Source organism: Papaver somniferum, unplaced genomic scaffold, assembly GCF_003573695.1.
Source record: "Papaver somniferum cultivar HN1 unplaced genomic scaffold, ASM357369v1 unplaced-scaffold_128, whole genome shotgun sequence".
Lineage (NCBI taxonomy): Eukaryota > Viridiplantae > Streptophyta > Magnoliopsida > Ranunculales > Papaveraceae > Papaver > Papaver somniferum.
The window spans coordinates 11,141,388-11,163,550 of NW_020621936.1; the positions used below are offsets into that span (position 1 = coordinate 11,141,388).

The following is a 22,163-nucleotide window of genomic DNA, read 5'->3' on the forward strand; positions in this document are numbered from 1 at the left end:
GTGAGATGGAGAACTTGGTCGTGGAGCGGGTGATGAAGAAGATGACGATGGTGTATTAGGATTCATTTAGGTTTTCTGTTTAGACCGTCGGATTAGATTAGGATACGGATCTACACCTCTCTTTTTTGTGGTAAAGTGCATTTTGGATTTTTGAGCTTTTATTGTGGTTGAGGTGTTTGATAAAATGTTTGATAGGAAGAATATTTTTGTTAATTTCTGTTCAGATCTTGGAAGTGGCTGGAAATTCAGCAAGACATTACAAGAATAATAGGATTCTACCAAGTCATATTTAACTTGCAATGAGAATACGAAGAATTGGATACATAATTGGGGTATCGAAGGATATGGATGAATTGTAAATTGTCAACAATTCTCTTTATTCATGTACTAATTAATTGGAAATTAGCTTGAACTGTTGATTGTGGATGAACGGTTAAACTTGTTTGTAATGTTAGAAACTGAATGGATTTTCTGTACTTTACTGTTTTTTTTTTAATTAATTATTTACAATCTATCGGTTAACCGTCAAAAAACCGAAAAAATTGAAACTGACTAACACCGGTTTGAAACCGAACCGATCTTGGTACAGTTCGGTTACGGTTTTGAAATTGATAACCGCACCATATACGGTTTTAGCTATAACCGCACCGAACCGCACCGTGTGCAGGCCTAAGCGTGTCCCACATATAGTCGTCTCGCAGGGGAAGAAACCAGCCAAGTTGACAATTTCAAGTAATCAACCTTGTTCATACACATATTCATGTTCCCTTGCATGACCGTTTTGAATAAGGCTGAGCTCGACTAAATCCAAAATCAGAGCTGTTCTTGATTGACACACCTCTTTGTGTAGAGTTGAGGTTTTCCAAATTTATTCACTTTTTTCTTGTAAATGTGAGTTCTTCTAGTCAAAGTCTCTTTTACGGGTGATTCTACACACACCGACAAAATTACCGAGGAAAAATTCTTAAAGGGGATCGTGTGTCTCCTAGAACGCCTCTCTACGAAAGTATTATAAATGGTTTAAGTGGGGCCCATTTTTTATCTCAGTCGTAAATATTTGCTGCAAAGCTGGTGTTCCTGCACGCAAAGAGGTTTCTTTGGGTTTTTCTTCAGAATCTGACAAGGATTTACGCCCAGCGGATATCCTTGTTCTCAACTGGGAAAACGGCCAAGATGTTTGCATGGATGTCACAGGTGTTTCACCTTTTACTGGCGATGGAGTCCGTTCTTTCATTCCAGGGCAGGCTATTTCTAAAGCAATTGCGCGCAAACGTTCTAAATATTTGAGTGAATGTGATTCGCATGGTTATGGTTTGGGAGTTTTGGCGTTCACCACCTTAGGGGAACTCAGTGAAGACATTGTTTGCTTTTTCAAGCGTTTGAAGAACTGTTTAGTTAGTCATGATGCTGGTAGTGGTCTTGGTAGTTTTATTTTCCATAGATTGGGTGTTGCTATTCAAAAAGGGGTTGGCGCCCAGCTTGTTGGTCGGATGCCAACTAAGAACGTTGTTACAATGTAATTCCATTAATTAGTATTAGATTATTAATTAATATTTTACGGAAAATGGTTCATTTGACCAAATACTTTTAAAACATGGTTCTAATGGACGAGTAAAAATTAGTATGGGTGAAATGGACACCAAAAAGATAGGAAGAATGAAACTGGATTCATCCTGGCTTAAACTTAAAAAAGAGCGAGGATGAAACTGGATGCATCCTGATGTAAATTAAAAATAATAAAACGTATTTGAAAATGGGTAGGATGAAACTGTTTACATCCTGACTATTTTTACATTCTCGTCCATTTAAACAGTATCAAATTTTACATGTCTTTTCCACCCAGAAATTATCGTTATGGGGTTAATTGACCAATATTGTAAAATTAGTAATAAGATTAGACTAATCATTTGATTTATAGTTAATATTTGAAAATCAAAATCAAAATTCGGATAAAATTGGTAATTATTTTTCTTCAAATAAAAATATCTAAACCCTAAAAATAAAAATACCCGTCTTCTTCTTCTCCTCCATCGCCTCTTCTTCCTCATCTTTTTTTTTTTTTTGCAACGACGATTAATCGTCGATTCTCCAGTAATAACTTTAATTGGGTAAGAATCGAAAACTCAACCATTTTTTTATCACTTTTGATCCCATGAATAGATTAAATTTGATTAAATTAGAGATTGAAAATTATGTTTCAAAACTGAGTACGGTTGAGAAATACTCTGACTTCGTATACGGTTGGGAAAATATGAACTCCCTAGGTTTCCTAACCGTAAATTCAAAAAAAAAAAATTCAAAAAAAATTATCCGAATTTTGATTTTGATTTTCAGATATTAACTATAAATCAAACGATTAGTCTAATCTTATTACTAATTTTATTAATTTTGCTTAATTTAGTTAACATAATCATTAACATTAATTAGTCATTGGGATAAGGGGCTTAGGAGATTACTATTTGATGACCCGATTTTTTGTCATCTTGTAAACCCTCAAAACCAAAATCTTGGAACCCTATAATATGATTCGTTATAGAAACCTATTACAGGGGCTCCAGGAATTTCTCTCAAAGTTGCTATTGGAGTATCATATTATTTGGGGATTAACAAAACATTCTCTAACACTTGGTTGGTAACCCAGCAAGCAATTTGGTACCCCATGGAAGTGAGGGTTTCTCTCGAGGAAACTGTTACTGTTGCCATGGTTCAACCTTGCTAGGCTAGTCATTTGGGTGTCATGGACCAACAACAAGTCCTATAGGTTCACCATTTCCAGTCTAGGGTCTAAATTGGTTCAATCAATGGTTGAGATGGAATATTAAGAGCTGGCCAAATGGGCTAGCCAAATAGCTAGGTTGATACTAAAATCATGTTATTGCCATGAATTTCATCAAAAGTTAGCCAAGAGATGAATAAATCTGGGGAATATACGATAGATCCAACGACTCTATCTCACCTCTTATTTACAAGACATCGTAACTTCATCTCGACTCATATTTGCTTTACACCTTTTTCTCAGATAAGTTTACACATTTTTTTCCCCAATTATCTTTAGGAAAAATTGCAAAACAGTCATACTATTAAGACCCGATTTACAAAACAGTCATACTGTTACAAACTATTAATAAAATGGTCATACTTCTGTTAAATAGAGAGTTAAGTGGTGACTCACAGTTAAATATGTTAGTGAAATTAGCTACATATCCTTCCTATTTATGCCTCCATATATAATTTTGCCTTCATTATAATGTCTTTGACCGTGGTGCTATTTATAGGTGGTGATGCTGCCGCTTACATATCATTACATCGCATTCAGGATCGTTAGAACGCATTCAGGATTGTTACACCGCATTCACTCAAAAGGCTCATCGCTTCCCCTCTAAGATTTAACGAAGATTCTTAAGCTTCCACCACCACCACCACCGCTTCGTCACCACCACATCAACCAATTAGTTAAATGAGGACGGTATTTTGGGGAGGATATTATGGAAAAAGTTAACACCGTTTTATTCAAAAGTGTTAAATTGGATGGAAGTGTGACCATTTTGTAAACGAAATACAAAATTATGATCATTTTGTGAACGAATTACAAAAAGTATGACCAATTGGCCCTTATCTTTATCTTATTCGATAAATATGGCTTCATCATCCACTCCCAGTATCCGCATAAGTGTGTGGTGTTAAGTACATTATGGTGAAGATGATGTTCTTTGTAAATATCATGTGTTAAACATGTTGTACACTATTAATAGCACAACAAGCAGGTCTTCGACGTCAAAGATTATCATGATCAACAAGGATTTTCTAATCACTTTAATATCATAAGCAAACAAGTGTCTCCATAAGTTGCTCTAATCATACAAGGTGATCAAGCTGGAAAAAAGAAAGAAGGAGAAACTAAAACCGATAAGTTAGGAAAAATTCAAAATTCTGAATTTCCAATTGAATTTGTTAGCTTATTTTGATTAAAATTTGCTTGTCATGTTGTAGCGTTGACAACATCAAGAGGAATGACACATGGTTAATGAAAGTTTTTATTACGTGTTGAGAAATTTGACATTGGATGGTTATGCTCCACCATCTCATTCACCGTACCAACATATATCTTCTCAATCACCATGCTTATCTACGCTTTTTCTTCACAATAAACAAACTTTATACTCCAACAGCCACTTGTTGAACTTATTAATCCCTCGACACATTCAAATTTCAACCTCAAGCCACATCCAAAACCTATGTGCCCAAACCTTTGTAGATTTCTTCCTATTTTTTCTTGTTTATCTAGTCTCTTTTATCAGTTTATTCTCGTGGATGTTTTTATCGTTTTTAGTTCTTTTTCTATGGTTTGCCTGATGGGTTTCAAGAGGTGGGATTTAAGATCCCAAAAAATAAAATTCATTTTTCACTTCAAGCGCAACTACAACTCCACCAAAAACTACTATTTCAACATTTAAACAACACCAGAAAGATACGATAACAACAACAAAGACTCCCTTGCAGATTCTGATCAATTACAACAGACGTAGAGTTTCTCGCCGATCCATAAATTATATATATTTTTAGTTAAGTTAGTTTTTGCAATACTTTAAACCTTTAAAAATGGTTGGATCACTTGTTGATTATAACACGTTTGTAATGTTGTTATTTTTTTGGTTTTGTTCTTGACAAAGCAGAATATGAATTAAACCAGTTCTTGTACTTTTATCTTGTTCTTGGTTTATCGTACAAATAGGTTTGGATGAGTTGGTAGAAGCTTGGATTTTGTTCGCGTGGAAAAATTATGATATTGATGTAAGAATTTTGATTTTTATTGTCTATTTATCTGGTTTACCTTGATCCATATTCGAATCAAATTTATAAATATACTTACTATTTTTGGAAATAAGAAATAACTTCAAATCTGTAATAGACAATCCTCAAATAAACTTGGGTGGCATTATATCAGAGAGAGAAAGTTATGGAATAAACAACTTTGATCTATCAAGGATAACTATACCGTTAGTCAATTAGTTCTAAAACCCAAAACTAAAATAACAATACGATCTAGTTTCCCACCAGTGATACTATTAAAAGCTTTTTGGTCCCAAAGAAGACTTAAACAAATGCAACACAAGAGATTTCACCTAATTAGATTACTTTCCTCTATCAACGAGTTGGTTAGGAAGTGTGTCAAGGGACGAGTTAGCTAAGAATACAAGCTCCACTATTTATAGTGTTGTTTGTGGGTGAAAACTATTTCTGCTGATTTTGGTAATTTTGGGTGTGTGGATGAGAAACGAATCTAAACCCTAAACAATGCACTGCACGGGAGTACTTTTGATTCGAGAGATCAATCTGTACAATCCTAGCCTAAACCAAGAAATGGCCGTTCAAGGCTTGCTTCGGTCACAAAGTGAAGGAGAAGGGTTGGTCTTAAGGAGGGAAGCGAAGAGAGTGTTGAGACCAGAATGGTTAATTCTGAAGATGTGTCTTGTTTTATGACTTGTATCAGAAAGTGGAACTGGCTTGCCGAGTGAAAACCTTATCAGTTCTTGATGATTTCTGGATACTATGTTATTGCCAACCAAAAACTTGTTGTTTGGTGGAAATAGGTGAAGCCTATTTATACAAGTCATATTAAAACGTACCCTAGACTCGTAGGAAGTGGGAACGTTTGGGTGATGGAAGAGTGGAGTAACGTATAACCGTCAGAAACACATGCTTCCATGATGAAGGAAGTGGATCCGTTCACACCTGTTATTTCTTGCCGCCACTAATTGTCCCACTTCATGACACTTTCTTATAACGGGCGTATTGCACGCCGCACGCTGTAAACCGCCAGACCAATACCCTGATGAGTATCTCCCAGTTTGTGACATGTTTGATGTCTCGAGTGTTTTCGTGGAAAACATGTAGCAGTTTGCTATGTGCGGCAAGTCAAAGTCAAGAGTCTTGCCGCAGGAAAATAGCATGCGATGCTATTAGGCACGTCTTGGATGGTCGCCTAAAACTTTCCACAAGTCCGTCAGTTCGGTGCAAACTTGGATGGATGAGATTGCATTTCATGAGGAAGGGTAGCCGTTGATTATGGCTACCTTCTGTTGGCGCCTGGTAATGGCGTTTTGGTATATGCCAGTGGCACTGCGGCATGACTGGTATAACTCGTGCATGCCAGTGGCACGGTGGTATAACTGGCGCCTGGCGTAGCCATGGCCACAAGATTTTAGCGGCCGGTAGCCTAAAACTTGCCACAAGCCTGTCAGTTCGGTGGCGAACTTGGACGACTGAGATTTCATCTCATGAGGAAGGATGGCCATTGATTATGGCCATATCTTATCGTATAGCAAAGTGGCGTCATTGGCATAGCGGCGCCTGGCGTAGCCATGGCATAGCGGCATGCCAGTGGCATAGCCGTGGCAACTGTTTTGGAATATTGGTGTTAGACCCAAATATGGCTCCGGCAAATTGGCTTTGTTGCCGCATCAATCCCAATGCTCTGGGAAACGTTACTTGGCTTGGTCGGCGTAGCAACTTTTCCTAAATTAGGGTTTGGCGTGCCAAAGCCCTAATTAGTGCATGCGGCATGTGGCTTGTGGCCGTGGCGTGTCGGCGTTTTGTGCAAATGGTGTCGTGGCCACGCCAAAGGAACCATAGCCAGTCCATCATGTGGAAACGTCCACATGAGTAAGGATTACCATGGGCGACTATGATATGGCGTCTTTTTTAGGGATTCCTGGGTCTCACACGGCTCGTGGCATGTTGTTGGCCCGAAGTGGCATAATTTTCACCACGACTGGAAATTAGGGTTTCGACCATGCGAGGTCGTGTTTCTGGTTAGGATAACCACATTGAAGTATGTTGTGGCGTTGGCCACGGACAAAAGATGGTTTGGCACGTAAGTGCACTATTTATGGTATGTTGCCACGTTCGGCATGCTTTTGTGGCAAAGTGGCATGTCTGGCATGTTGGGAATGCACGTTTGGCATGTTAGTTAGCGCATTGGCGCAACTTTTGGGAAGCCAATTTTTACATCTCTTTTTTAATACTGTGGCAGGTTTTGAGCTTCCTGATTGGTCAAAAGAGAGGGCCGACCAAAACACGGGCGTGGCCTCACTTCTAGTGTAAGTGTGGAAAGTTTAAAACGACCTGATTGGTCGGTGGAAATGGGGGCCGGCAAGCAACATGGGGTCGGCCTCATTCTAAATGCGTGTGGCGCTTTTAGAGCGACCTGATTGGTCGATGGAAAGGGGGGCCGACAAGCAAGGGCGTGGCCACACTTCCAATACGTCGTGGCGGATTTAAAGCGACCTGATTGGTCGATGGAAAGGGGGTCGGCAAGTATGGGCCCAGCCACAACTCGTGGAAGTGTGGCAGGTTTAAGGCGACCTGATTGGCCGACAAAGGAGTAGGGCCGGTTAGGTAACATGGGGCGTGGCCAAGTGGCGTCGGCTGGCCTGTGGTGTGGCCACGCTTCCTCTCATTGTTGCTCCTTATCCGCGGCTCCGCTATGTATTCTGATCTTGGGCAGGACTCTGCACCTATTAATCCCCGGTGGATCAATTGCTTGGTTGCTTAAGCGTAATTTCGACCAACGGGGTCTAATATACTGCGCAGGGAGCAAAAAACCCTAATTTAGCAAATTATCCAGGTTCATGATTTTTTTGTGAGTTATCACAAAATTAATTGGATTTTTTGTGCTTTCTGTCTGAGTGTTTTGTGCAATGTCCTTAACTTTGGTACTTGGAAATCCGTGCTACTCTGCTGCGAGTGAACACAAATCCGTCATGCTATACCGATATTAAGGGTTCTGCCGGGGAACATAGCACAGGAAAAGTACCCAGAGGGTCTTATATTAGGGAATTACATAAGCAATGTGTTGAAATTTATAGAGTATCTGGGATTGTTGCTACATGCGCCAGTCTGGATAAATTTTCATGTAAATATATCGGCTCAGTAAATGTGCCAGTGGAGAGGTTGACACTCATCACTTTTACATGGCTCTGTTTCTTTGCAGAGTGACGGTACGTTGAATGCAAGGTTTTACAAATTTAACCCTGAACTAAAAACCACCATCAACATTAAGTCACCTGCTTAGCACGTAACAATGGCATTGTTGCGGGGTAAGCATGAGATGGTGACAGACGAGGATACAAAATCGAAAAGGCAAGACATGAGAAGATTGCCAGGAAAATTCGATTGAGCTTTGGCAAGAGGCATGAGCAGCATGCAATCTTTGGGGTGGAGCTTTTCTGTCTTGGCCACGGAGTATTGATGCCATGTAGTGTTGGTGCAACGAGCCTTGAATACAAAGATGAGCGTTGAGGTGGTGGAGCCGTCAGCACTATAATGTATTGAGGCCATGACAACACAGTAGTGAGTGTTGAGAAATTTGTATGTCTCAACACTAAAAGGAGGATGTGTTGAGACAGTATGCCTGACAACAGAATAGTGAGTGTTGAGGAATTTTCACGTCTCAACACTAAGAGGAAGGATGTGTTAAGGCAATATGCCTTGCAACACAGTGGTGGGTGTTGAAGAATTTAAACGTCTCAACACCAAGAGAAAGGATGTGTTAAGGCAGCATGCCTGACAACAGAGTAGTGAGTATTGAGGAATTTGCACGTTTCAACACTAAGAGGAAGGATGTGTTGAGGCAGCATGCCTGACAACAGAGTAGTGAGTGTTGAGGAATTTGCACGTCTCAACACTAAGAGGAAGGATGTATGAAGGCAGTATTCCTTGCAACACAGTGGTGGGTGTTGAGTAATTTGAACGTCTCAACACCAAGAGAAAGGATGTGTTGAGGCAGCATGCCTGACAACAAAGTAGTGAGTGTTGAGGAATTTGCACGTTTCAACACTAAGAGGAAGGATGTGTTAAGGCAGTATGCCTTGCAACACAACGGTGAGTGTTGAGGAATTTGCACGTCTCAACACTAAGAGAAAGGATGTGTTGAGGCAGCATGCCTGGCAACACAACAGTGAGTGTTGAGGAATTTGCACGTCTCAACACTAAGAGAAAGGATGTGCTGAGGCAGCATGCCTGGAAACACATCGGTGAGTGTTGAGGAATTTGTACATCTCAACACTAAAAGGAAGGATGTTGTGAGGCAGCATGCCTGGCAACACAGTGGTGAGTGTTGAGGAATTTGCACGTCTCAACACTAAGAAAAAGGATGTGTTGAGGCAGCATACCTGGCAACACAGCGATGAGTGTTGAGGAATTTTCACGTCTCAACACTAAGATAAAGGATGTGTTGAGGCAGCATGCCTGGAAACACAGCAGTGAGTGAGTGTTGAGGAATTTGTGCGTCTCAACACTAAAAGGAGGATGTGTTGAGGCAGCATTCCTGGCAACACAATAGTGGTGTTGAGGAATTTGCATGTCTCAACACCAAGAGGGGGATGTGTTGAGGAAGCATGCGTGGCAACACAATAGTGGTGTTGAGGAATTTGCACGTCTCAACACCAAGAGGAGGGTGTGTTGAGGAACCATGCCTAGCAACACAGTGGTGAGTGTTGAGGAATTTGCACGTCACAACACTAAGAGGAAGGATGTGTTGAGGCAGCATGTCTGGCAACACAATAGTGGTGTTTAGGAATTTGCACGTCTCAACACCAAGAGGGGGTGTGTTGAGGCAGCATGCCTGGCAACATAGCGGTGAGTGTTGAGGAATTTGCACGTCTCAACACTAAGAAGAATGATGTGTTGAGGTAGCATTCCTGGCAACACAATAGTGGTGTTGAAGAATTTGCACGTCTCAACACCAAGAGGGGGTGTGTTTAGAAAGCATGCCTAGAAACACAATAGTGGTGTTGAGGAATTTTCACGTCTCAACACCAAGAGGAGGGTGTTGAGGAAACATGCCTAGCTACACAGTGGTGAGTGTTGAGGAATTAGCACGTCTCAACACTAAGACATTTAAAATTTATTGCATATGCCTAATAGATATAAAACATTTAGTTTAATGATAGTTACTTAGCTTTGTCTCCGCTAGGCATGTCCTTGGCGCATGATTGGGCTTTGGGTATTTTAGGCTCCCCAATGAGTGAGAAGCATCAGACGTTAGTGATGACATCAGGATGATGACGGGTTGATAGACGGACAAAAGTCCCCAGGTCTTTGATGGGATGAAACAAAAGGTGGCCACAACTATGAACCTTGGCTGGCCGCGATCACGATCCTTGACAGGGAGGAGTGTGGTGGCTACGGGCACGAACCTTGGAAGGAAGGAGTGTTTGAAGCGGTTTCGGTCCTGGGGATGACGTTGAAGCTTATGGAGCAGAACGCCGAAGCTTCGGCTTCGGATCTGGAAGAGGATGTTGAGGCTTCGGCTATGGATCTTGGAGCAGCTTATGGAGAGAACGCTGGAGCGGAGCGGCTGCTGGAGCGAACGTTGAAGCGGAGCGAATGCTGGATAAAACATTGAAGCGGCTCCTGGAGAGAACTCCAGTGAAGACGCCATTGACCCTTGACTTCGAAAAACGAGTTGATACGACATGGCATATGGGAAGACGGCACACAAATAGTGCTGGTCGACAAGTCGTGTTATTCTCCTCATAGGAAAGAATACGCTTCTTTTTTTTATTTCCCTTGCAACTAGAGTCTTGACGGTTACAATGTTGAAGTTGGAGGCCGCGTCAATCAGCGTGCTGTCAAACTCGACATACTTCAAGTGAACAGTGGTTAGGAGTCCCCAGTTCAATCTATCAATCGTGCTTTCCAAGAGAGGTTGGGGTTTGGGAACGACTTCGCTGGATGGAAACAACTGCTTTCCTGATACAGTGCGGTCGAGGGCTGCAGATGTGCTTGACGCTGCACCTTGGAGAAATACGGAATCTCACATAAATGTTTCATCATAGACTGCACGTTTTTGTGGACGGAGTCCCCAGAAATCATGCAGCTCCTGACGGGAAGAGGGTCTCTGTGAACTCAGGAGGGTTGTTGATTTTCTTTGCCTCGATTTTGGAGAAATCGTTCCTGATCTTCACGTGTGATGAAATTGGATTGATGATTCTTTTCTACTGGGCGTTCAGGAGCAACACGAGCCTCTTCATCTACAAAGGTGTGCCTTGCTGAGGCATCGACGCCAGGAGTATTGAAGGTGTTCCTAATTAGCTCTAGTTGGCGTAATTAACGTGGTAGTCGCTGTGTTAGTGTCTTGAGGAAAATAAGCACCTCCTTCTGAGTCGAAGCCATGTTCGTCTGAGCTCTAGCAAGAACTTCCTGTCTTTCCGTCAAATTACCAATGGTAATATGGGATCGACTTCCTATGGCTCCTCCAGTCTCTCATCCTGATGGTGGAGTAGCAACGGCTCTGGTGATGGTTGGAGGTGTCACACTTGAATAAACGTTTTCCGCGCCACTGGTGTTGACAGTGGCGTGTTAATGCCACTGGAAGGAACGTTAACACCGAGGATAATTTCAGCGCTAGTGTTTTCAGGGTTTGTTGCTGATCCGGACCTGAGTTCTACCATCTTGAGATCGGGATTGAAAATGAAATTTGGAAATTGGAAATTGATATTGCAACCGAGAGATTAATCTCCTACTGTGGTCGCCAATTGTTTGTGGGCTAAAACTGTTTCTGCTGATTTTGGTAATTTTGGGTGTGTGGATGAGAAACGAATCTAAACCCTACACAATGCACTACACGGGAGTACTTTAGATTCGAGAGATCAATCTGTACAATCCTGGCCTAAACCAAGAAATGGCCGTTCCAGGCTTGCTTCGGTCACAAAGTGAATGAGAAGGGTTGGTCTTAGGGAGGGAAGCCAAGAGAGTGTTGAGACCAGAATGGTTAATTATGAAGATGTGGCTTATTTTATGACTTGTATCAGAAAGTGGAACTGGCTTGCCGAGTGAAAAGCTTATCAGTTCTTGGTGATTTCTGGATACTATGTTGTTTCCAACTAAAAACTTGTTGTTTGGTGGAAATAGGTGAAGCCTATTTATACAAGTCATATTGAAACGTAGGAAGTGGGAATGTTTGGGTGATGGAAGAGTGGATTAACGTATAACCGTCAGAAACCCATGCTTCCATGATGAAGGAAGTGGATCCGTTTACACCCGTTACTTCTTGCCGCCACTAATTGTCCCACTTCATGACACTTTCTTACAACGGGCGTATTGCACGCCGCACGCTGTAAACCTCCATACCAATACTCTGATGAGTATCCCCCAGTTTGTGACATGTTTGATGTCTCGAGTGTTTTCGTGGAAAACATGTAACATTTTTCTATGTGCGGCAAGTCAAAGTCAAGAGTCTTGCCGCAGGAAAATAGCATGTGATGCTATTAGGCACGTCTTGGCTGGTCGCCTAGAACTTGCCACAAGTCCGTCAGTTCGGTGGCAAACTTGGATGGATGAGATTGCATCTCATAAGGAAGGGTAGCCGCTGATTATGGCTACCTTCTGTTCGCGCCTGGTAATGGCGTTTTGGTGTATGCCAGTGGCAGTGCGGCATGACTGGTATAGCTCGTGAATGCCAGTGGCACGGTGGTATAAGTGGCTCCTGGCTTAGCCATGGCCACAAGATTTAAGCGGCTGGTAGCCTAAAACTTGCCACAAGCCTGTCAGTTCGGTGGCGAACTTGGACGGCTGAGATTGCATCTCATGAGGAAGGATGGCCATTGATTATGGCCATATCTTGTCGTATAACAAAGTGGCGTCATTGGCATAGTGGCGCCTGGCGTACCATGGCATAGCGGCAATGCCGGTGGCGTAGCCGTGGCAACTATTTTGGCATATTGGTGTTAGACCCAAATATGGTTCCGTCAACATTGGCCCTGTTGCCACATCAGTCCCAATGCTCTGGAAAAAGTTACTTGGCTTGGTTGGCGTAGCAACTTTGCCTAAATTAGGGTTTGGCGTGCCAAATCCCTAATTAGTGCATGCGGCATGTGGCATGTGACCGTGGCGTATCGGCGTTTTGTGCAAATGGTGCCATAGCCACGCCAAATGAACCATAGCCAGGCCATCATGTGGAAACGGCCACAGGAGTAAGGATTACCACGGGCGGCTATGATATGGCGTCTTTTTTAGGGTTTCCTGGGTCTCACACGGCTCGTGGCATGTTGTGGGCCCGAAGTGGCATAATTTGCGCCACGAATGGAAATTAGGGTTTCGACCATGCAGGATCGTGTTTCTGGTTAGGATAACCGCATTGCAGTCTGTGATGGCGTTGGCCACGGACAGAAGATGGGTTGGCACGTAAGTGCACTATTTGTGGTATGTTGCCACGTTCGGCATGCTTTTGTGGAAAAGTGGCATGTCTGGCATGTTGGGCATGCACGTTTGGCATGTTAGTTAGCGCATTGGCGCAACTTTTGGGAAGCCAATTTTTACATCTCTTTTTTCATACTGTGGCAGGTTTTGAGCAACCTAATTGGTCAAAAGAGAGGGTCGACCAAAACACGGGCGTGGCCACACTTCTGGTGTAAGTGTGGCAAGTTTCAAGCGACCTGATTGGTCGATGGAAAGGGGGGCCGGCAAGCAACATGGGGCCGACCTCATTATAAATGCGTATGGCTCTTTTGGAGCGACCTGATTGGTCGATGGAAGGGGGGGACAGCAAGCAAGGGCGTGGCCACACTTCCAGTGCGCCGTGGCAGATTTAAAGCGACCTGATTGGTCGATGGAAAGGGGCCCGACAAGTATGGGCCCTACTACAACTCGTGGGAGTGTGGCAGGTTTAAGGCGACCTGATTGGCCGACAAAGGAGTAGGGCCGGTTAGGTAACATGCGGCGTGGTCAAGTGGCGCCGGCTGGCCTGTAGTGTGGCCACGATTCCTCTCATTGTTGCTCCTTCTCCGCGGCTCCGCTACTCTTTGTTTTCTGATCTTGGGCAAGACTTTGCACCTATTAATCCGCGGTGGATCAATTGCTTGGTTGCTTAAGCGTAATTTCGACCAACGGGGTCTAATATACTGCGCAGGGAGCAAAAAACCCTAATTTTGCAAATTAGTCAGGTTCATGAGTTTTTTTTGTGAGTTATCACAAAATTAACTGGATTTGATGTGCTGCCATAAAATTCCTTATTTACAGAGTGCAGTGTGCTTTATGTATGAGTGTTTTGTGCAATGACCTTAACTTTGGTACTTGGAAATCCGTGCTACTCTGCTGCGAGTGAACACAAATCCGTCATGCTATACCGATATTAAGGATTCTGCCGGGGAATATAGCACAGGAAAAGTACCCAGAGGGTCTTATATTAGGGAATTACATAAGCAATGTGTTGAAATTTACAGAGTATCTGGGATTGTTGAAATTTACATAAGCAATGGGAGTTTATACACCAAAGTAGTGAAAACCATTTTGGTCCCTGGATTCTTATTGGTGATCTAGACTTTCATCTTCTAGATATCAACAATAATTCTTCTTCTTCTGCTGATGGTTTAGTCAATAACATTATTGATTCTTGTGGTCTTGAAGACATTGGTTTTGTAGGAAAGGAATATACTTGGTCAAGCAATAATCTCGGTTCTGGTACTAGAAGGTCTCGGATAGACATGGACTTAGGAAATGTAGATTGGAATCACATTTATCCAAACTCTAAACTTCTACACCTTACCCAAGTAGGCAGTGATCGTAGTCCTATTATGCTTGTTACTAATACTCTTGATTCTCACTGCTGGAAGCCATTTAAATTTTTTCTAACTTGGTTGGAGGATGAAACATGTACTTCAATTATTGAAGATGCATGGAACATTAACGTTACTAGTTCACCTGGTTCTCAATTGGTAAAGAGGTTTCAATCAACTAGGAAAAGGCTTTCTTTGTGGAATAAAACTATTTTTGGTAATGTGAATCAAATAGTTGATGAGCTGCAAAAAGATCTTGATGTCTTACAATCACTTCCTCCATCTGATGACAATCACAATAAGATCCTCCGCATCAACAAAGATTTTAACAAGTTCCATAAAACAAGAAGTGATGAATTCTATCAATAAAAGTCTAGAGATCATTTTATCAAGGACATGGACAACAACAATAAGTATTTTCACAGAAAAACAAATAGAAGAAGGTTAAGAAATAATATTGATGTTATACAAGATCATAATAATAATTGGTTATTTACTAGAGAATAAATCTCACAACATCTTACTTCCCACTTCAAGGACATAAGTATTTATGTTCCTGTTGATCAAGATGAGGGCCTTTTTTTTGCTTCTTCCAATCATTATTACCGAGGATGATAATTGGTTATTTACAAAGGAAGAAATCTCACAACATCTTACTTCCCACTTCAAGGACATAAGTACTTATGTTCCTGTTGTTCAAGATGAGGACCTTTTTTGCTTCTTCCAACCATTATTACCGAGGATGATAATCTTCTGCTCACTAGGATTCTTTCTCATCAAGAAATTCATGAAACTCTAAAAGGAATGGAGAATTGGAGTCCCCCAGGGCCTGAGGATTTCCAAGCTAGCTTTTATAAAAGTCAGTGGAACATTATTGGTGATGTTGTTAGTCAAATGATTACAAGATTTTTTGAAACTAAGCACATGGTGAAAGAAATTAACAAAACATACACTTCACTCATTCCTAAGAAGAAGAAGTCCATCTGTGCGGCAGATTATAGACCAATTGGTCTATGCAATACTTCATACAAGATTATTTCCAAGATTATAGCCTCTAATGGAGAAGATTATATCACCTTACCAAGCAACTTATGTTTCTAGAAGTCTTATAAGTGACAATACAATCATTGCTCAAGAAATCATACATTTTATGAAGAAGAAAAGAGGCCAAATTGGTTGGTTAGCACTTAAACTAGACATGTCAAAGGCTATTGACAGGCTAGAATGGAATTTCTTGATAAAAGTTCTGGAGTATTTTGGATTCAGTAAAGAAATCTGTGATCTTATATATCAATGCATCAGTACTACTTCCCTGTCAGTTATGCTCAATGGATCTCAATGTGAATAATTTCACCCAACAAGAGGTGTAATACAAGGTGATCCATTATCACCATATCTTTTCATTCTTTCTATGGAATTCCTCTCAAGACATCTTGTTTCAGCTCAACAAGATAAATCAATTCAAGGTATTAAAGTGGCTGCTACTTCTCTAGCCATTAATCATTTGCTTTTTGCAGATGACTGCTTGATTTTCACTCAAGCAAATCTTTCCTCAGTCAACAATCTCTTAGAGTTATTACATAATTTTAGCACTCAATCAGGTCAAATGATCAACTTTCATAAATCTTCAGTGCATTTCAGCAAGAAAACTAAACCTGAAGTTATTGAAACTCTAACACACATATTAGGTGTTAAAACTATGAGTTCTAAAGAGAGATATCTTGTACCTCCTTTGCTTCTAGGTCATTCAATACAAGAAGCATTCAAAGCCATTGAAGAGAATTTTTTAAACAGATATTCTACATGGTCTTCTACTTCTCTCACACAAGCTGGTAGATCCACAATGATCAAACATATGCTTAATTCTCTGCCAGTTTATCAAATGGGTACTTTTAAACTCCCTACTCAACTTCTCAACAGACTTACAACCATTCAGAGGAAATTCTTTCGGGGATATAACTCTAATAGAGGAAACAACCCAATAGCATGGCAGAAAGTGTGTAAATCCAAATATTTTGGTGGGTTATCTTTCAGAGATCTAGAAAAACTAAATTTATCCTTACTCACCGAGTTGGCTTGGAGATTGTGCACTGAATCAGAAGCTCTTTGGACAAAAATTATGAGCAGCACATACTTCAAACATGGAGATATACTTCATCAAGATCTTAAAGCAGGAAACTGTTCTTATACATGGAATGGAATAATCAAGGGTATGCAGGTTGTTCAACATAATTACTTTATGGAAGTGAATAATGGTAAGAAAACAAAATTTTGGTTAGACAGATGGATTCCAGGTGAAATCACACCTCCTCAGCCAATTAATGATTTACACAGATTCTACCAAGATGTTGAAAAATTAATTCTTACAAACACCAACAATTGGAATGTGAATCTCCTCAATCAGCATTTTGATATTAATACTTCTCAGAAGATACACAATTTATTCTTAGATACTTCTAAAGATGACATCATGGTTTGGATGCCTGCCAAAGACGAAAAAATTTCTGTTAAGAGCACGTATAAAAAATCACTATGAACAATTCATAAACTATGGTTAATGAAAGGATTATTCAAAACAACGTCTGGAAAAGGCTTTGGAAGAGTAGCACAACCCACAGAGTTAAGCTATTTGCTTGGAGATGTATACATGACTACCATCCCACAAGGATTAGGTTGGATCGATATAACTCAAGTATTGGTACTCAGTATGCAATTTGTGATCACAATGAGGAAACAATGGAACATCTTCTGTTTCATTGTAGGCATGCAAGAACTGTTTGGAGATTGGTTAATGTTGACATTGACGAAGTACAAAGAAGGTGTGATAGTGTCTCAGTGTGGGTTGAGAGTTGGTTCTTAAACATTAACAATAATGACGACGACAGATGGTTGGCTACATTAATGATAACTGCTTGGATACTTTGGAAGGACAGATGCAACATGGTTTTTCAGGGAGTAAAACTTAATCCTTTTAACTCCATGCATAGAATTCAATATCATTTGCATTCACATTTACTTGACAAATCGATGAATACAAGCATTGTTAATTCATCTGCACACTCTCAATGGAATCCTCACATGCAAGATGTATTAAAATTTAATGTAGATGCTTCATTTGATGAGGAAACTAACACACTTGGCACTGACATTGTCTTATGCTCTCATGCAGGAAACTGTGAAGGGATCAAAGGATTCTACATATATGGAGTATTAAGTCCAGGGGCTGGAGAGTGCATGGATATACAAGAACCTCTGCTGTGGGCTCGAGAAAAGCGGTTCACAAGAATACACATAGAAGCTGATGCAAAGTTAGTAGTTCAATCAATCACTGATAATGTTCTCCTTATACAGTGGGGGAACATAGAATCTTCTGAAGCAGATTAAGAGTCTAAGTTCAAGTTTTATTCAATGTAGTTTTTCGTTTGTCATTAGAGACGATAATAGGGAAACTGATGTAGTTGCAAGAACTGTTAGAGAAACAACTACAAATTTAAACTTTTTAAATGATTTCTCTAATGATATTTAGAGTCTTCTGACAAGAGACGTTAATATTTCTTCTACATAAGTTATAAAATTATATCCTTTATCAAACTTTTTTTTTTTGGTTTCATTAAGAGAAAAATTAAGAAAAAAATTAATAAAAAAGACCCAATATCCTATTATCATTATCATGATTTCTAATATTAACTCAAAAACACATATCTTTTACTAACATTTCCTTCGCTTACCATCAAATAAAAAAAATTCATCTCCCGTCAAATACTAGTTAAGTAACTCATTTTCATTTACTAATAACATTTCTAATTTCATCTGATACTTCCTTCTACCAAAGATGGACCTTTGTAATGAGAAAGGTTCCATTTATACTTTTATTCTCACGCTATCTCACTTGCAAGGTAGTTAATATCGTGTATCGGTATCGTATCGGTCGGGTCCTATACACCTATACGAGTGATATGTCTGTTTTTACAGGCGATACATCATTTAATATAGAATTTCAAATAATTATAAAACCATAGTAAAAAATAATAAGAACCATACACATATCTTAAATTTCCAAAATACAAGGTGGTTTATTAGCCAACATTGTGATTGTTGTCCCATTATGCCGGTAAATCTTTTTTATTATCCTTCATATTTATCTTTATATTTCTCTGCCTTGCAATCGAAATATGGTTTCCATCTTATATCTTACCATATAGTCATTGATTTTATATTATAAATATATTAGGGCTTTTGACCTTCTCCAATTGACATTGTACTTGTCTGTAAAGAGTAGACGCATGTTGATGAAAAATTTATTCACGAAACCGATATTATCAGTGTACAAGTAAAACCGATATATAGGTCTGTACCGTCCTGTACAACCGATAATATCATTTCGTCTTTGCATCGCCGATATTTTTGATATCGTATAGGTATTTTCTGATATCCGATAAAAACCTGTAATATCGGCCTGTACAACCGATATTGACTACCTTGCTCACACGTTGGACGTCATTTATGTGAATAAAAACCAAACACTAACAAATTTAAAGCTAATATTTTGGGGATATATTCATCTTATAAAGCTCTACATGCCTACAAAAAACGAGCGCAATCCAAAATGTTAAACCTTATAACCGGTCTTAATTTCAATGGTTAAAAATTCTTTAATTTTCATCGGCTCGTTTTCAAAGTAGTTGATAGTGGTGTTGTACGTCTCGTAATACGCTGATTTTTGATGGGAGTATAAAGCTTTATAAGATTAACATATTCTTAAATTATTAGCTTCAAATCTATTACCGTTTAGTTTTTATTCACAAAAATGAAATCCAATGTGTGGAATAGTGTGGGAATAAAAAGGTGAGGGGATCATTCCTCATACGTAATAATTTATTTTTTAATGCTTCAGTACGAATAATGTCATAAAGTTTATATATTAGTACCAACTGAGCTTAGCTAATATCAACGTTAGTGAACAAAAGCAAGCATGTCGAAAATGAATAACTAAGAGATTATGGTGGGTTTGTTTGTAGAATTCACAATTTCCAGGAATTTATAATCCCACGGGTTACAAATTCTGGGATTCATGTAAATCCCTCGTATGTTTGGTAACTCAGTTGAGATTCTATGATTCATAAAAAAAAATTGTGTTAAAGTCATGTACCATTTGGCAGTGCCCTAAGAATCTTAAAATTGTGTATATATAGCATTTGGAGTTAAAAAAGTGGGTCCATAAATCCCCTGATAAGTTTCCCAGTAAATTTTAGGGGGGAGGGGTCGGACTCCATAAGGAGGATTTGCTGGAAAAATGAATCCCGTCAAAAACATAATTTCAGGGATTCATGCAACCAAATGTATCGAGAGAAATGTAATTCCACTAAATCTCTTGAACCTAGAAATCTCACCTTTAAAATTCTACATTAAAACCCACCATTAATGAATGCGGATGTCTAACGGATTTTTAACTCCACATCGGCATTTGCATCCATTCCATATCAACGTTAGTGAACAAAGCAAGTATTGAAAATGAATAACTGAGCTCAGTGAATATGGAAGTCTAACCGATTTTTAACTCCGGATCGGCATTTGCAGCCATTCTATTGGTGCGCGGACATGATGATACCCACCCATAAAAAAAAAGGAGAACTTTCTTGTTTGGTACTAGGCCCACATATTTATTTATTATAGGGTCCATCCATATTTTCAGATTAACCGGAGGTCTAAAATTAATTTAAAACAAGGAAAAGACATAGTATGCAAGCAAAAACAAGCCGTTGCACTAAACCCATTATCTTCTGAAAAACTAATAGAAACTGATAGAAACAATTCATAACCATTTCGATTCTTCTCTGAAATTTTGCAGAGAAAGAAAGCCAAAACCATAGTAGAAAATCTTACCAAACAAATCTAAAATACATATAAACCTGCAAAATCGTTCAATCATATAAACCTAACCAAAATCAAAAAACCTAAAAAATCAAATATGAGTTCAATCAACTCAAAATTGTTCCAGTAAAACCAAAAAACAACTTCAATAACAGTATATTTTGCCTATGTTGAACCAAAAATCAGTTTCAATTGAAGAACAATGGTTGAAACAAGAAGACAAAGTTTAAGAAAGTCGAAAAACCAAACAGTAGAATCAACATCTAATATCTCGCAAAAATCTGTAGCAGAAATTCAGAAATCTCCAAAAGCAGTTGCAGTTAAACGTATGTTCCTTTTCCTTCTTAGATCCAACATTTTATTTTAATTTTTGATTTTCTGTTATGTTCTGATAGTGCAGATTCCCTATACTGAGTTAATTTACTCAATTTATGTGATTTTCCATACATGCAAATGGATTTTTTTAAATTGCAAAATGCCTATACTCTGTTGATTATGTTCAATTTAAACTCTATTGATTTTTTGATGTTCTGTTAGTGGATATTAGGAGTGCTAAGGCAGTTTTTAAGACAGTGCAGCATGCCTATACCGTTGTGATTTCCATTTTTTTACAGTGATAGATGTGCAGATATCCTATACTATGATGCCTATACTTTGTTGATTATGTTCCATTTAAACTCTATTGATTTTAGAGTGCTAAGGCAGTTTTTAAGACAGTGCAACATGGCTATACTGTTTTGATTTCCATTTCTTTTACGGTGATAGAGGTGCAGATATCCTATACTGTGATGCCTATACTCTATTGATTATGTTCCATTTAAACTCTATTGATTGAAGAGTGCTAAAGCAGTTTTTAAGACAGTGCAACATGCCTATACTGTGAGGATTGTGGATAATTAGGGTTGATAGAACTCAAATCTCCGATTACATGCTGTTATTATGATAATTAGGGTTGATAAACTTTTTTGTGGTTTTGCTTATTTGTATTCTATATCTGGTAATTGTAGTTCAATGAATGAGATTCAATGTGAATTATGGTTTGCTGAAATTAGACTTTTGGAGGAATTTTGCTGAAATTAGGGACTCGATCAGTAAGAGTTGCAGAAAGCCTATACTGGGCTGATTCTATATAATTAGAAGCAAATAATTATGTGACACTGTAGATACCCAATGTAGTGTTTTGGAATGTCATAGGGTTTAGATCTGTAACAGTGCAGGTCACCTGTACTATAGATTTGTGTTTATTTATAGATAATATGATTCTTTTACGCATGATTCTCTTATTTTCGCCATATTTATGTAGATCGTAGAGGCGACGCTTCTAGATCGACTGGTATAAAACCATATAGAGCGGGTTTTTCTCCACTCTTTACTGTTGTAAAGAAAATAAAAGCATTGGGGAAGAAGAAGAATGCTTCGAGTAAGGAAGAGAATGAGTTGGTATTGCCTGATTCTCTAGTGAGTAAGATAAAGGAAGCCAATTATGGTAAGCTCTTTATGATGTTCTGGGATACAAATTACACTCATTCTCACTGGGAAAAACTATATGATGCTTTAACAAAGATGATTAAGTGCTATCGCTGGGTAGAAGACGATGATGTCATACAGTTTGAGTTTGAGAGGAATGGAAAAGTCCATGTTCTAAAATATACTCCAGAAGAGGTTGGTCTCATACTTGGTTTACCTAGGATGGAAGGCAGACCAGAAAATAAATATCTTATGGGGGGGGGGGGG

General features: G+C 39.4%; 2 protein-coding genes across 4 annotated transcripts in view; both read left to right on the plus strand.

Moving 5' to 3' along the window:
* The first annotated feature begins 17,108 nt into the window (after positions 1-17,108).
* On the plus strand, positions 17,109-17,942 carry LOC113331906. Its single transcript, XM_026578548.1, has one exon. The coding sequence runs from the start codon at positions 17,109-17,111 to the stop codon at positions 17,940-17,942; it is 834 nt and encodes a 277-aa protein (XP_026434333.1).
* Positions 17,943-20,279: 2,337 nt separating this feature from the next.
* LOC113331840 overlaps positions 20,280-22,163 on the plus strand; it is a 6,313-nt gene continuing 4,429 nt past the window's right edge. For 2 of the 3 annotated variants that reach the window (XM_026578490.1, XM_026578491.1), the window contains exon 1: positions 20,281-20,755. The gene's annotated coding sequence lies outside the window, so the exon portion shown is untranslated. Of the gene's footprint in view, positions 20,756-22,163 lie in introns of all 3 variants that reach the window. The other variant, XM_026578493.1, reaches the window with a different exon arrangement.